This window comes from Podarcis erhardii (genome assembly GCF_964252035.2).
Source record: "Podarcis erhardii genome assembly, chromosome: 18".
NCBI classification, from domain to species: domain Eukaryota; kingdom Metazoa; phylum Chordata; class Lepidosauria; order Squamata; family Lacertidae; genus Podarcis; species Podarcis erhardii.
The window spans coordinates 7983727-7998921 of record NC_138516.1 but is presented as its reverse complement, the minus strand read 5'-3'; the positions used below and the strand labels follow the sequence as shown (position 1 = coordinate 7998921).

The 15195-nt window shown below is 51.2% G+C and overlaps 1 protein-coding gene across 4 annotated transcripts in view; it reads left to right on the top strand.

Annotated features, from left to right (window-relative positions):
• Positions 1-15195, top strand: part of SBNO2 (strawberry notch homolog 2) — a 107704-nt gene that overhangs the window by 75884 nt on the left and 16625 nt on the right. For all 4 annotated transcript variants that reach the window (XM_081846029.1, XM_081846030.1, XM_081846028.1 and 1 more), the window contains 8 exons: positions 318-415; positions 2891-2973; positions 5782-5970; positions 7953-8128; positions 9765-9896; positions 11458-11593; positions 12912-13024; positions 13914-13985. In XM_081846029.1, the coding sequence (XP_081702155.1) occupies positions 318-415; positions 2891-2973; positions 5782-5970; positions 7953-8128; positions 9765-9896; positions 11458-11593; positions 12912-13024; positions 13914-13985 (999 nt within the window). The remainder of the gene's footprint in view (positions 1-317; positions 416-2890; positions 2974-5781; positions 5971-7952; positions 8129-9764; positions 9897-11457; positions 11594-12911; positions 13025-13913; positions 13986-15195) is intronic.

Here is a 15195-nt window from a genome sequence, read left to right as displayed (position 1 = left end):
GCCTGAAAACGCCTGCTAAACCTCTGGAAACCATTGAAAACCCCTTTAAAAAAAAAATCAAACTCCACCACAATAGCACCCTCCAAACCTTCCTGCTAAAACTCTCAACTCTCAAAATTTGGTGCAAAGGCTCGTGAAATCGCGCTCGCAAAGGATTCTGGGATTGCTCTAGCCACTCTTATGGGGGGGGCTGGTTTTGTGTGTGTGCGCCTTTTAAAGTGCCGCTTTCGGGTTTGTGAATGCCTGTAAACGGGGACCTGAGCCATACATAATCTTTACCAGACAAACCCTCTCTCGGTTCCTCCCCCCTTTCGCAGTGCGTCGTGATCGGCCTGCAGTCGACAGGCGAGGCCCGAACCCGGGAGGTCCTGGACGCGAGCGAGGGGCAGCTGACCTGCTTCGTATCTGCTGCCGAGTGAGTTTGTGCCCATCTGGGGAAGGAGGGCCTGTTTCTCGCTGCGGCCTCTCAGAACCCAGCATTTTGGAGGCTGGGGGCTGCCTCACCCCTGAGCTCTCTCAACTGGGCTGGGCTTTGCCCCTGTGCAATGAAGCGGGGCCTTCTCGGTGCTGGTGCCCTCCCATCCGATGTCAAGGAAATGAGTAACTATACAACCTTTAGAAGACATCTGAAGGCAGCCCTGCATAGGGGAAGCTTTTTAGGGTCAAATATTCTTTTATATATGTTGGAAGCATCGGGACGCGGGTGGCGCTGTGGGTTAAACCACAGAGCCTAGGACTTGCTGATCGGAAGGTCGGTGGTTCGAATCCCCGCGACGGGGTGAGCTCCCATTGCTCGGTCCCTGCTCTTGCCAACCTAGCAGTTCGAAAGCACGTCAAAGTGCAAGTAGATAAATAGGTACCGCTCCGGCGGGAAAGTAAACGGCATTTCTGTGCGCTGCTCTGGTTCGCCAGAAGCGGCTTAGTCCTGCTGGCCACATGACCCGGAAGCTGTACGCCGGCTCCCTCGGCCAATAAAGCGAGGTGAGCGCTGCAACCCCAGAGTCGGCCACGACTGGACCAAATGGTCAGGGGTCCCTTTAACTTTACTTTTATATGTTGGAAGCTTCCCAGAGTGGCTGGGAGTAACCCAGTCAGATGGGCGGGGTACAAATAATGAAATTATTATTATTATTATTATTATTATTATTATTATTATTATTATTATTAAACAGTGGCAGCGCTTAATATGAATATCTGCTGGGGCCGCATGCGATATGACTGCCCCGAGGTTTTCACTGTCGGTTCTAACCCTTTCCTCTTTCCTAACCCCCATCTCCCCTTTATAAAAGAATGCTGGCTGGGTTCTGCTTCTACATTATCATTTGGGGGGGGGGAGTGTTTGTTCCCATCCAAGCTCATACGCTCACTACCAGTCTCGCTGACCAGCGTTCATGTCCCGGGAGCGGGGCGGGGTAGCGTTGGGTGAGATTGGGGCGAGGTGTGTACCCATAGAAGCCGCTCTTTTGCCCCTATTTGCATCAAGTGACCCCCCCTCATTTGTCCATGCATCCTTCCTTACTTTTCCCATCTCCCCCTCCCTGATTTTATTTTTTTACCCTATCCACGTGTCAAGTCTCTCGCCCTTTTGGGTATACTTGGTCACACAAACGCAGACTTGTTTTTCTCAGAACGTGTGGCGCTTTGGGTTAAACCACAGAGCCTAGGATTTGCCGATCAGAAGGTCGGCGGTTCGAATCCCCGTGATGGGGTGAGCTCCCGTTGCTTGGTCCCTGCTCCTGCCAACCTAGCAGTTCGAAAGCACGTCAAAGTGCAAGTAGATAAATAGGTACCGTTCCGGCGGGAAGGTAAACGGTGTTTCCGTGCGCTGCTCTGGTTCGCCAGAAGTGGCTTAGTCCTGCTGGCCACATGACCCAGAAGCTGGACACCGGCTCCCTCAGCCAGTAAAGCGAGATGAGCGCCGCAACCCAGAGTCGGCCACGACTGGACCTAATGTTCAGGGGTCCCTTTACCTTTACTTTTTTATTTACAATGGAGAGCCCCAAGGCTCATGTCTGGCTTAGTCCCTAGCAGAATCCGGGAGTAGTATTTTTTTGTACCTCCCCCAACATAAAAATTTTGTCACCCCTAACCGTTTCTGCCCCTCTCTGCGCTTCAGATTGCTGCACAGGATCGGCGATGGCAAGGGCGTGCTTTCCCCCTCTCTGGAGCGGCGTTAAACCTCTTACTAGCATTCTCTGGTCCTTGCACCTCTTCTCCACTGGAGGTGGAATGTTCCCCCTCTCCGGAGGAGGAACTGCTTTGCAAGATTTTTGAAGGCTCCCTGTAACACAACTGCCCTTCTATTTCTCGCCTCTAAGCCGATGGCATTTCCCTGACTGTAAGCAAAGGGCGGGTTCAGAAAAAATATACAAATCAGATTTTTATTTGCAATCTGGTGTGTGGAAATTTCATGGCCCAGGCTGCTTTCCGTCAGCCACACTCACTGCCTGCCCCCCAACCCCAATATCTCTCCTCCCTCTCTGCTCCCCAAACCCAGTATGACTCCTAAGCTCATTCCAAATACTGGGCACCCCCCCCCCCCGCCAAAGACAGCTTTCTGATTTGCTCAGCAAACCTGCTACAATCCCCGGCCCGGCCTTCGTATTAGAACTCTCGAACATTCTGTGACATCACACCAGCTCAGCCAATGGGCTGTCAGAAAGAAGCCAAGCGGCCGGATGCTTGTAGCCGCACTTCCAATCCCGAACAGGTTGTTTTTTTGGGGTTGTTTGGGTGTTTCTGTTTTGCTTTCGCGTTTTGTTCAGTCTCTGTGTCCTTCCCCTTTGGTTTACCCTCTTTTCATTTTTAAAATAAATAAATACAGTCAGCGACGGTTCGGCTCCTCCTGGCCGTTAAGAGTAAAATCTCTGCATCTCCCGACTTTTTTCAGAGGCGTCTTCCTCTCACTAATTAAGAAGCACTTTCCTTCAACCAAACGAAAAAGAGAGAGAGGAACTGGCATTAAGAGAAAACGTAAGACCCCCGACGCTCTCCCCTCCCCTCCCGAAACCTCATCCCTTCTTCCCCCACGCCCTCCTTGCGGTGCAGTCGCAATCTGCGGCGCCCCCCCATTTCTTCCCTTGCTTCCCTTCCCCCTCACCCCATCGCCAGCCTCCACTCGTGGTCTTTCGCCACCCCATCTCCCTTTTCTTTCTATTGCTTTCTGTTTCCTTATTTATTTCTACAGTAGTACCTTGGTTCTCAAACTTAGTCCGTTCCAAAACCAAAGCGTTTCAAAACCAAGGCGCGCTTTCCCATAGATTGATCCGCAAAATGGATTGATCCGTTCCAGACTTTTGAAAACAACCCCTAAAACAGCAATGTAACGTGAATTTTGCTTTCTAACGAGATCATTGATCCATAAAATGAAAGCAGTAATCAATGTCCTGCTCTATAAAATAAATAAGACAGTATTATAGATGATGAAGTTAAAAAAAAAATCCTTTTACCTGCACTGATGATAGTCATTGTTTGGATTATCCATTTCTGCAGTCACACAATCAAACAATCAATCAGTAGCTGAACTGGGTTCCATGCAGTCACAGAAACAAATGAACCGAAAAAGCCTCAAAAACAAAAACGCAAAATAAACAGCAAATAGAAAAGCACCAAACTTAATCCGTTCCAGAAGTCCGTTTGACTTCCGAAATGTTCAAAAACGGCTTCTGATTGGTGCAGGCGTCCCAGAAACAATAGCCAACAGCCGAATCAGACGCTCTGCTTCCAAAGAAAAGTTTGAAAACCAGAACACTTATTTCCGGGTTTTCAGCGTTTGGAAGCCAAGGCGTTTGAGAACCAAGGCACCACTGTATTTATCTTTCCTACTCCTTTGCAACAGGGACTCGCAGGCATGTGGTTAATTGCCCTGGTGGTCGTGGACTTAGAATATAGCCTCCTCCCTCCCTCCTCCTCTTCCTCCACCACCTCCTAAATGGATTTATTTTATTCATTTTTTGGAATCAAGTTGGCTTCCATCCAGCACACACACACACACACACACACACACACAGGTCTTTGCCCTAGGTGTCTCTAAACGTGTGCAGAGGAGGGCAAACCAAAATGATCAAGGGTCTGGAAGCCAAGCCTGATGAGGAGCGGTCGAAGGAGCTGGGCACGATTAGCCTGGGAAAGAGGAGACTGAGAGGAGATAGGATAGCCACCTTCAGATATCCAAAGTGGAAGTGGGGAGCAAGCTTGCTTTCTGCAGCTCCAGAGGGCTGACGGACCCAAATGACGAGAGATTCCGACTCAGCTTCAGGAAGAACTTTCTAGCAGTAAAAGCCCGTTCAGCGGTAGATGGGACTCCCTCAGAAGGTGTCAGTCTCTGCTTCGCTGGAGGTTTTGGAAGAGAGTTCGAATGGTCTCCTGCCATAGATTCTTTCAACTTTGATTCCTGCATTGCAGGGAGTTGGACTGCATTGCAGGGAGTTGGGGTACCTGCTTTGAAACGTAGAATTTTAGAGCTGGAAGATACCACAAGGGTCATCTTCCAGGAGCCTGCAATGCCGAAATCTCAACTACATAGCTGTCAAACGTCCCTTATTTGGCGGGAAAGTCCCTTATCCCAGCGCTGTGTCCCGCTGCTGTCCCTTATTGATGATGTCCCTTAAATTTCCCGGGTTTCAAAGGAAGCAGCTCCTCTCCCTCCCTCCCTCCCTGCCGGCCAGGGAGGAGGGAGGCTCCAGCTGTGTTGCTTGGCTGCGTTGCTCACCCAATAAGGATCTAAGAACGACTGGGGGGTGGTGCTTGCACGCCTTGTGCCGATCAAATCGGCCGCGTTGCCTGGGGACTCGCCTTTGCTCAGCGCTTCCCAGCGGTGGTTTCCCTTGCTGCGTCCCCTTTGCCGGGTTGCTGCGCTGTGGGAACCACCGCTTGAGGCTTTGTTTGGCTGCTGGCTGGGCTTTCTGCCTTTGGCTCGGAGGGGCTCAGAAGCTGAACCTACCTGTGCCTGGAAAATCCCTTATTTTGGCTGCCGATCCCTTATTTTCGAGGCTGCTGGTCCCTTATTTTCAAATCTGTAAGTTGACAGCTATGCTCAACTAAAGCATCCCTGACCGATGGCCTTCCAACCTCTGCTTAAAAACCTCCAGGGATGGAGAGTCCACAACCTCCCGAGGGAGACCATTCCACTGCATTGCATGGGGTTGGACTTTTTGGCGATCCCTTCCAACTCTTACAATTCTAAACCTGTCCTCAGCTTCTCATTTTCAAAACGCCCCTTTTAGCTTTTAAATTCTAGATTAACAAAGCACCACCTAGGCTGAGTTATTATTGGGGCGCTTGTAAACATTTTCAAGGTGCGTGACAGTCCGACAGCATTCACTTCCCCAAAAGAAAAGGGGGGGGGGAGAAATGATTCAAGGCCCAGGCGTGCTGGAGGTGCAGAACGAAAGCAGTTGACGTCCAGATTTTTCTCCTTGTGATTTCTGGGGTGCTGGCTCTCTTCCTTTCTCTCCTCTCCTGTTCTCTGCCTGTCCTTAAGGCCTCATTTTCACCCAGGCGGTCGGCCTGTCGCTCGTGTTTTTGAATGGTCTTTCATACTGGGAGGGTGGGACCGCAGAATTCCCTGCATGTAGAAAAGCAGGGTGAAAAGGCAACAGTCCTGACATGCTAGATGTTTCCATGCGGGGATTCTTTTGCATGGAGCTGTAGTGGGAACTGGGCTTTCCTTCCTCCTTTCCGGTAGCCCCTTCCCTCCCTTCCGTCCGCCCCGAGGTTCCCCTCTCTCTCTAAGCGGCCTCCCCCACTCACTTTCCCGCTCTGCCCCACCTTTTATTCCAGGGAAGCAGAAGGGCCGCGGGGCCAAGTTCCCCAAAAGTTGCGACCTCACCAGCAGCAGCGTCATCAAGATCAGCTCCGACAGCAGCTCCGATTCCGAAGGAGGGATGGAGAGCGATTTCAACTCGTCCCCGGAGTCCCTCTTCGAAAACGATGACGTGATCTTCAACGGCTACGCTTGCGACGATCGGGGTGAGGGGTTGTTTGGGCTTTCTTATCGCCATTGTTAATCACAGGAGGAGAAGGAACATCACCTCATCACAGGAGGAGAAGGAACAGAAAAAAGAAAGAGAGGGAGGGAATCAAATTGGCTCCAAGCCAAAGACCAGGCGGAACAACTCTGTCTTACAGGCCCTGCGGAAAGAAATCAGATCCTGCAGGGCCCTGGTCTCATGAGGCAGAGCGTTCCACCAGGCCGGAGCCAGTGTTGAAAAGGCCCTGGCTCTGGTTGAAGCTAATCTAACTTCCTTAGGGCCCGGGACCACTAGGGCGTCGCTATTTATGGACCTTGAGGCTCTCCGTGGGGCATACCAGGAGAGGCGGTCCCGTAGGTACGAGGGTCCTAGGCCGTGAAGGGCTTTAAAGGTCAAAACCAGCACCTTAAATCTGACCCTGTACTCCACCGGCAGCCAGTGCAGCTGGGAAAGCACTGGGTGAATGTGCTCCCATGGCAGAGACCCCGTGAGGAGCCTCGCTGCAGCATTCTGTACCCGCTGGAGTTTCTGGGACAGCTTCAAGGGCAGCCCCGCGTAGAGCGAATTACAGTAGTCAAGCCTGGAGGTGACCGTTGCATGGATCATTGTGGGGTTAAGGCCACAACCCACAACCCCCACGTGAGCCATGGGGTCAAGCTCCTCATTGGGCGAAAGATCCTTGCATTGCAGGGGTTTGGATTGGATGGCCCTTGCGACCCCATCCAACTCTATGATTCATCAGGAAGTGGGGAAAAGATAAAAAGAATTCCAGTTCTCTGTCTGCCAGCTAAATGTAGTATTCACTCATTAAACATCCAGCTTTCTGGACATCAATCATACAAGAAAGATGCAAAATAACCAAGCAAGTAATAACAATGATGATGATGATGATGATGATGATGATGTGGTCCAAAAACCCGTAACATACATCCAGAATAAAATGCAGATTCATACAGGCAACCCCCAGGAAAGGGAGACCGGGACGATACTTGTTTAGTCTTAAGAACGATGATCTTTGATATGTATGACTGCTGAAAGAAACTTTGCCACGGCCACTGTGATATCATTAGACTTGTCATCCAGAAGATATTTAGTATAGTAGGCTTCAGATTTACCCGGCCATTAGAAGTCAACCCAGAACTGGCCCTACTAAACATCTTCCAAGACAATAATGCCCACTTACATCACAAAGCTACTTTTCTCCTTCATGCAGGAAGTTTCCATAAGAAGTTTCTGATCCTTAGCAAATGTCAGCAGTGGTTTTTTCCTCCAATCCCTGCCCCCTTGCATAGCTGTCAACCGTCCCTTATTTGGTGGGACAGTCCCTTATCCCAGCGCTGTGTCCCGCTGCTGTCCCTTATTGATGATGTCCCTTCAATTTCCCGGGTTTCAAAGGAAGCAGCTCCTCTCCCTCCCTCCCTCCCTCCCTGCCGGCCAGGGAGGAGGGAGGCTCCAGCTGTGTTGCTTAGCTGCGTTGCTCACCCAATAAGGAGTCTGAGAACGACTGGGGGGTGGAGCTTGCATGCCTTGTGCCCATCAAATCGGTGCGGTGCCTGGGGACTCGCCTTCGCTCAGCGCTTCCCAGCGGAGAGGTGACGGTGGTTTCCCTTGCTGCATCCCCTTTGCCGGGTTGCTGCGCTGTGGGAACCACCGCTTGAGGCTTCGTTTGGCTGCTGGCTGGGCTTTCTGCCTTTGACTCGGAGGGGCTCAGAAGTTGAACATACCTGTGCCCGGAAAATCCCTTATTTTGGCTGCTGATCCCTTATTTTCGAGGCTGCTGGTCCCTTATTTTCAAATCTGTAAGTTGACAGCTATGCCCCCTTGTAAAAGGAAGCCCACGGTTTAACTCTGAGCTGCGTGCAGAAATCCTTCCTTCCCCGGCCATCCTAAATACTCCTAATGGTTTCTCATCCTGGGGCATCCCCACGAGTTCTAGCATTAGGAGAGAGGCAGAAACAAACTTCTTCTCTGTCTGCACAGGCAACGCCTCTTTGCAGAACTCCCAGAAAGAGCTGTACGGCACCGTCATGCTGGAGAACGTCGAGAAGATGAAACAGGACCTCCTGGCCAAGGCGGAGGCGCTGGGCAAAGAACTACCTCTCAACACCTTGGACGAGCTGATCGATCACTTTGGGGGCCCGGAGCACGTGGCAGAGGTGGGTAGCAGCAGGCCCAGGATGGCACTAATGATGATACAGTGGTGCCCCGCAAGACGAACGCCTCGCAAGACGGAAAACCCGCTAGACGAAAGGGTTTTCCGTTTTGGAGGCGCTTCGCAAAATGAATTTCCCTATGGGCTTGCTTCGCAAGGCGAAAATGTCTTGCGAGTTCCTGTGGGTTTTTTCCCCTCCCCCCCCTTTCCTAAGCCGCTAAGCCGCTTATCAGCTGATCCGCTAAGCTGTCAATGGGCTTGCTTCGCAAGACGAAAAAACCGCTATACAAAGAGCCTCATGGAACGGATTAATTTCGTCTTGCGAGGCACCACTGTAATGATGTCGGTAGTGGGCTGGATGAGAGTCAACAGACTGAAGCTCAATCCGGATTAGACTGAGGCTCTGTTAGTGGGGGGTTCCTTAGACCAGATGGCTGGCTCTTGGTGGGGTCACACTTCCCCTGAAGGAGCAGGTTCGTAGCTGGATCCTTTGCTGTCCCTCGAGGCTCAGGTGGCCTCAGTGGCCCAGAGCCCCTTCCATCAGCTTCAGCTGGTGGCCCAGCTACGCCCCTATCTGGACAGGGATGTCCTGTTGTCCATGCTCTGGTAACCTCAAGGTTAGATTACTGCAGTGTGTTCTACATGGGGCTGCCTCTGGAGACGGTTCGGAAACTTCAGCCGGTGCAGAATTCACCGCTCAGAATACAGGCAAGACGGTTTAAGCATATTGCGCTGATCCTGGTCCAACTGCACTGGCTGCCAATGAGTTTCCGGCCCAATTCAAAGTGCTGATTTTGGCCTGTAAAGCTTTAAATGGCTCAGGACCGCAATACCTCAACGAACGCCTCTTCCCATATGAACCCACCCGGACCCTGAGATCATCTTCTGAGGCTCTCCTTTGCGTGCCTCCTCCTCGAGAGGACCAGAGGGTGGCAACGCAAGAACGGGGCCTTCCCTGCAGTGGATCCCCGTCTGTGGAACACTCTCCCTAGGGAGGTTCGCCTGGCGCCTTCCTTATACACTTTTAGGCGCCAGGCAAAAACGTTCCTTTTTAACCAGGCCTTTGGTTGATCTGATCCGATTTATATCCTGTGCCCTTTTAAAATGTTTTTTTTGGGGGGGGGGGCTATTGGGTTGTTGTTTTTGTCTTGATTGTGTATTTTGTGGTTTTATACAGTGGTGCCTCGCAAGACGAAAAGAATCCGTTCTGCGAGTCTCTTCGTCTAGCGGTTTCTTCGTCTTGCGAAGCAAGCCCATTGACGGCTTAGTGGATTAGCGCTATTAGCGGTTTAGCGGCTTTTAGCGGCTTAGCGGATAAGCGGATAAGCGGCTTAGAAAAAGGGGGGGGAGGGGAAAAAACCCCGCAGGAACTCGCAAGACATTTTCGTCTTGCAAAGCAAGCCCATAGGAAATTCGTTTTGCGAAGCGCCTCCAAAACGGAAAACTTTTTCGTCTAGCGAGTTTTCCGTCTTGCGAGGCGTTCGTCTTGCAGGACACCACTGTATCTTGATTTTGTGCACTGCCCTGAGACCCCCAGGTATAGGGGGATATATAAATTCAATAATAATAATAATTATTAATAATAATAATGGCCTCCCAGGTATAACAGCCTTTTCTTTTCTGTCCCCTCGCTCACACAGATGACCGGCCGCAAAGGGCGCCTGGTGCGGCGGCCGGACGGCTCCGTCGTCTTCGAGTCGCGAGCCGAGCAATGCCTTTCCATTGACCACGTGAACCTCAAGGAGAAGGAGCGCTTCATGAATGGAGACAAAGTGAGCGCCAGGCAGGGCTTGGAGGGGAAAGCAGGGTGCCGGGACGGGGCGGGGGGGCGAGGGCAGTGGAGAAATGAGCCCAGAGGGCTGAGGCTGCAGTGGTCCCCCTCTGGGAGGGAACCCAATGAAGACAACTTGCCCTTGCTGTGAGCAACCACCCCCAAAAATACACCAGAGGCATCACACATTTTGGGGGGGGGGGGGTTGGACTCTTGTCCAAAAAGCAAGATGAGTGCCGCAACCCCACAGTCGCTTTTGACTGGACTTAACCATCCAGGGGGTCCTTTACCTTTTTACCTTTTGACCCGTTGAAATCAAAGGTTGTGACATATTCCGGGATCATATTCAGAAACCAGGATGGCTTCTGTTAATCTGGGACCGTCCCTGTACATACATTTAAAGTGTTTTCACGTTTTAACTTCAGAGTGAAGTGCAGGTCAATTAACTGAGAGCTAGAAGAATCATGGAATCTGTAGTTTAAACCTCACAGAACTATTATTATCACCCATAAGAGACTACAGTTGCCAGGATTCTTAGGAGAAGTTATGTGCTTTAAAAGTATGGTGCACAGAGAGTACACACAGGTGGCTCAGTGGTTTAGACCACAGCTTGTCAATCTTGGACTTGTCAATCACAAGCTTGGCGGTTCGAATCCACTTGGCAGGGTGAGCTCCCGTTGCTCTGTCCCAGCTCCTGCCAACCTAGCAGTTCAAAAGCGCGCTGGCGCAAGTAGATAGTCGCCTTTGACTGGACTTAACCATTCAGGGGTCCTTTGCCTTTGCCTTGCCTACAGTTCTGTGATTTAGGGTGGGCGGAGGAAGCCAAGAACAAACTCAGCTAGGTAGAAAATTATTCCTGAGCTTGCTGGAATTGCTGTTTTGCGTGGCCGTTTCCTAGCCTGTCGAGGGACGCGGGTGGCGCTGTGGGCTAAACCACAGAGCCTAGGACTTGCCAATCAGAAGGTCGGTGGTTCGAATCCCTGCGATGGGGTGAGCTCCCATTGCTCGGTCCCTGCTCCTGCCAACCTAGCAGTTTGAAAGCACGTCAAAATGCAAGTAGATAAATAGGTACTGCTCCGGCGGGAAGGTAAACGGCGTTTCCGTGCGCTGTTCTGGTTCGTCAGAAGCGGCTTAGTCCTGCTGGCCACATGACCCGGAAGCTGTAACCCTGCTCCCTCGGCCAGTAAAGCGAGATGAGCGCTGCAACCCCAGAGGCGGCCACGACTGGACCTAATGGTCAGGGGTCCCTTTATCTTTCCCCCCCCTAGCTTGTACAGTGGTACCTCGGGTTACATACGCTTCAGGTCACATGCGCTTCAGGTTACATATGCTTCTGGTTACAGATTCCGCTAACCCAGAAATAGTACCTCGGGTTAAGAACTTTGCTTCAGGATGAGAACAGAAATTGTGCTCCGGCGGCGCGGCGGCAGCAGGTGGCCCCATTAGCTAAAGTGGTGCTTCAGGTTAAGAACGGACCTCCGGAACGAATTAAATACTTAACCCGAGGTACCACTGTACTTATACTCACATCTCACCGGTCTCTCCCTCTCTCTGTCCCCCAGCTCGTAGCAATAATATCCGAGGCCTCCAGCTCAGGGATTTCTCTCCAAGCAGACAGACGGGTAAAGAATCAGAAGAGGCGTGTCCATATGACGTTAGAGCTGCCTTGGAGCGCCGATCGAGCCATCCAGCAGTTTGGTGAGCACGAAGCATGGCACAGATGCCTGAGAAAGCTCGTCTCTCGTTTCAATGCTTCTCCAATCTGAAACAACCGCTGGCGGTGGTTTTGTGCAGTGCCAAAATGAGCTCCCTAGGGGGCAAGCCTGGGCAGCATGTCTGGAGGTCCTGGGCTGCCCGGACGAGAAGACCCCGCTCTCAACCTCGCTGATGGGGTCCAAAGGAAAGCAGAGCAAGATGTTTGGCACCAGCTTGGAAGCAGGTGGCGCTGTGGGTCAAACCACAAAGCCTAGGACTTGCCGATCAGAAGGTCGGTGGTTCGAACCCCCACAATGGGGTGAGCTCCCGTTGCTCAGTCCCTGCTCCTGCCCACCTAGCAGTTCGAAAGCACGTCAAAGTGCAAGTAGATAAATAGGTACCACTCCGGCGGGAAGGTAAACGGCGTTTCCGTGCGCTGCTCTGGTTCGCTAGAAGCGGCTTAGTCCTGCTGGCCACATGACCCAGAAGCTGTACGCCGGCTCCCTTGGCCAATAAAGCGAGATGAGCTCCGCGACCCCAGAGTCGGCCATGACTGGACCTCATGGTCAGGGGTCCCTTTACCTTTATCTGGCAGCTGGAGTTGCCGGAAGGAGTTGGACAAGGTCCCATCCACCTGCCTTAGGAACTCTGCTCCAGATTTGTGAAGGGTTTACTCCTGAGCCTTCTCGTGTAGATATCCCACAATGCAGCGGAGGTTTAGGATCAGAGCTTTCCTTCTCCTAGTTGGGCTCCCTTCCTAGGTGGGCGAGCCCCACCTGCCCCTCACTCCTGCTGCTAAAACATGGGCAGATAGGATCTTGGTGAAAAGCTCATCTCTTAATTCTCTAACAGTGGAACAAAGGTGCCCTGTGTTCAGAAGAAAAAGAAATTCTTCCTTCAAAAATCACTTGATTACATGGGATATACAGTGGTACCTTGGTTCTCGAACGGCTTGGCTCCCAAACAAATCGGCTCCCGAACACCTCAAAGCGTTCCGGTTTGCAGACGTTTTTTGGAAGCCGAACGTCTCCTGCGGCTTCTGATTGAGGGCAGCCAATCAGAAGCCACGCCTTCGTTTCTGAATGGTTTCGGGGGTCGAACGGGCTCTCGGAATGGATTTTGAGAACCAAGGTACCACTCTAGTGGATAGAGCTCAGATTCCCCGCTTGGCCAGAAAGCTCACTGTATGTTTTGCACCACAGGCTCTGCCTTCTCCGGCTGCGTCCAATTGGGTCGGTCCAGGTGTTACATGGCTGGCTGCCCCATCCCTCTCTGTAGGAGATTTGAGAGCTAACCTTCCCTGTTTGGGGTTCCCTTCCAGGTCGGACGCACCGCTCCAACCAGGTTTCTGCTCCGGAATACATCTTCCTCATCTCCGAACTGGCCGGCGAGAGACGGTTCGCTTCCATTGTGGCCAAACGCCTGGAGAGCCTTGTAAGTCTTGGTTTGCCCCTTCCGCGGAAGGGTTCCTGGGTCTGTCCACCCCCTCTGGCCCCATGTCTTTGAACCAGGAAAGACCTACCATATTTTTTGCTCTGTAAGACTTACTTTTTCCCTCCTGCAAAGTAAGGGGAAATGTGTGTGCGTCTTATGGAGCGAATGCAGGCTGTGCAGCTATCCCAGAAGCCAGAACAGCAAGAGGGATTGCTGCTTTCGCCGCGCACCTTCTGAGATTCAGAATATTTTTTTTCTTGTTTTCCTCCTCCAAAAACTAGGTGCGTCTTGTGGTCTGGTGCGTCTTATAGAGTGAAAAATATGGTACATAGTGGGGGGGGGGGCAGGCCCCTCTCCTGCCCTTGGAAATCTCTCCAGGGCACAGCTCTTTCCAGCTGTAAGCGTTTGTGCCGAGCTGGAATGTGAGCCTCTTCCTTCCTTGGATGGGAAAGGCAATGGTGAAATTTACATTTGCTGCCCCACCCTCTTTTGTCTCTGGCTGTAATGTGGCCCTCGGAAGGGAACACGGCCCTTGTGGCTAAGAGAATGACCCACTTTTGGAGGTTCCCCAGTTCAGGTCCTGTCTCAGTGACAAATTCACTGAAGCAACCTCACAGCCATGTTGCCCTGGTCTCTTCCCTTTTCTGCACTGCTGTGTGTGTGTGTGTGTGTGTATGTGTGTTGGGAGATAAGACATTCGTGAAAGTTAACAGAGAAAACGTAAAGGGCTGGATCCAGGGTTTGAGGGGACCCTGGTGGGCATACCTGGCAGCGGTTGGCAGCAGCAGCACTCCAGGTACGTGCGAGAAAGTGGGACCGCCAGGCTAGGCTACTGCAACATATTCAACGTATTTCCTTTCCTTTTCTCTCTCTCTTCCCTTCTCAATAGGGTGCCTTAACTCACGGAGACAGGAGAGCGACCGAATCGAGAGACCTCAGCAAGTACAACTTTGAGAATAAGGTGAGGGGCAAGTTGAGAAAGAAGTAAAAAATTGGGGGCAGGGGCACTGCTCCAAGAGAATCTCTCGTGCCACCATAAAGCAGCCTTCACCAACCCGGAAGCTCTCCCAGATGTTTTTGCCAATGGCTGCCGTCAGCTGCACTGCAGAGGGTTGGGCTAGATGACCGCAGGAGGTCCCGTCCAGCTTTACGATTCTGTGCTTTTTGGGAAGTCACCATGTTGGCAGAGGCTCCCTTTAAAGACTAAAGGAGGAATTTTACATGACACCATTACAGGGGGAACATGCGTTTAACCTAACCCAGATGCCCCGAAAGTTGAGCCGACTTTAATCTGTTTTAGCATTTTAGCTCATGTGTGTTTTAAAGCACGGCTGTGCAGTTTTTCTACATTTCATTGTTTTATCTTTTCCTAAACCGCTTTGCGGTTTGTTTGTTTTTCAAATTTAAAAAAACAAATGAAATAGTAGATAACCCACCTCCTAGAAGTTATCAGCAGGCGACAGCAGCCACGCCCCAGGAAGCAGCTTTTACCGGCTGATTAAAATGAATACAGTGGTACCTTGGTTCTCAAACTTAATCCGTTCCAGAAGTCCGTTCCAAAACCAAAGCATTCCAAAACCAAGGCGCGCTTTCCCATAGAAAGTGATGCAAAACGGATTAATCCGTTTCAGACTTTTAAAAACAACCCCTAAAACAGCAATTTGACATGAATTTTACTATCAAACGAGACCGTTGATCCATAACATGAAAGCAATAAACAATGGACTGCAGTCACGCAATCAATCGATCAGTGGCTGAACTGGGTTCCACGCAGTCACAAAAACAAAACAAAAAGGAGCTGCAAAAGCAAAAACCGCAAAATAAATAGCAAAAACAGACAGACCTCAGCGTAACACTCAAATCGGAAGCATAACACTCAAAACGGAGCATGTTCGGCTTCTGAAAAAAGTTTGCAAACCGGAACACTTCCGGCTTTGCCATGTTTGGGTTCCAAGTGGTTTGAGTTCCAAGGTGTTCGAGAACCAAGGCTGTACTAAATAGAGCAGTACTACATATGAACGATCAAATAGCACACAATGGAATTACAGTTTTCCTTGCGGCAGAATCTTGATTTGCTGGGATGCAAAGCGTTTCATTTATTTATTTTGATGGGGCAAAGGGGGGTGGGTTTGTACCCCAACGCCTGTGCAGGACCTGATCCTTTTCGCCCT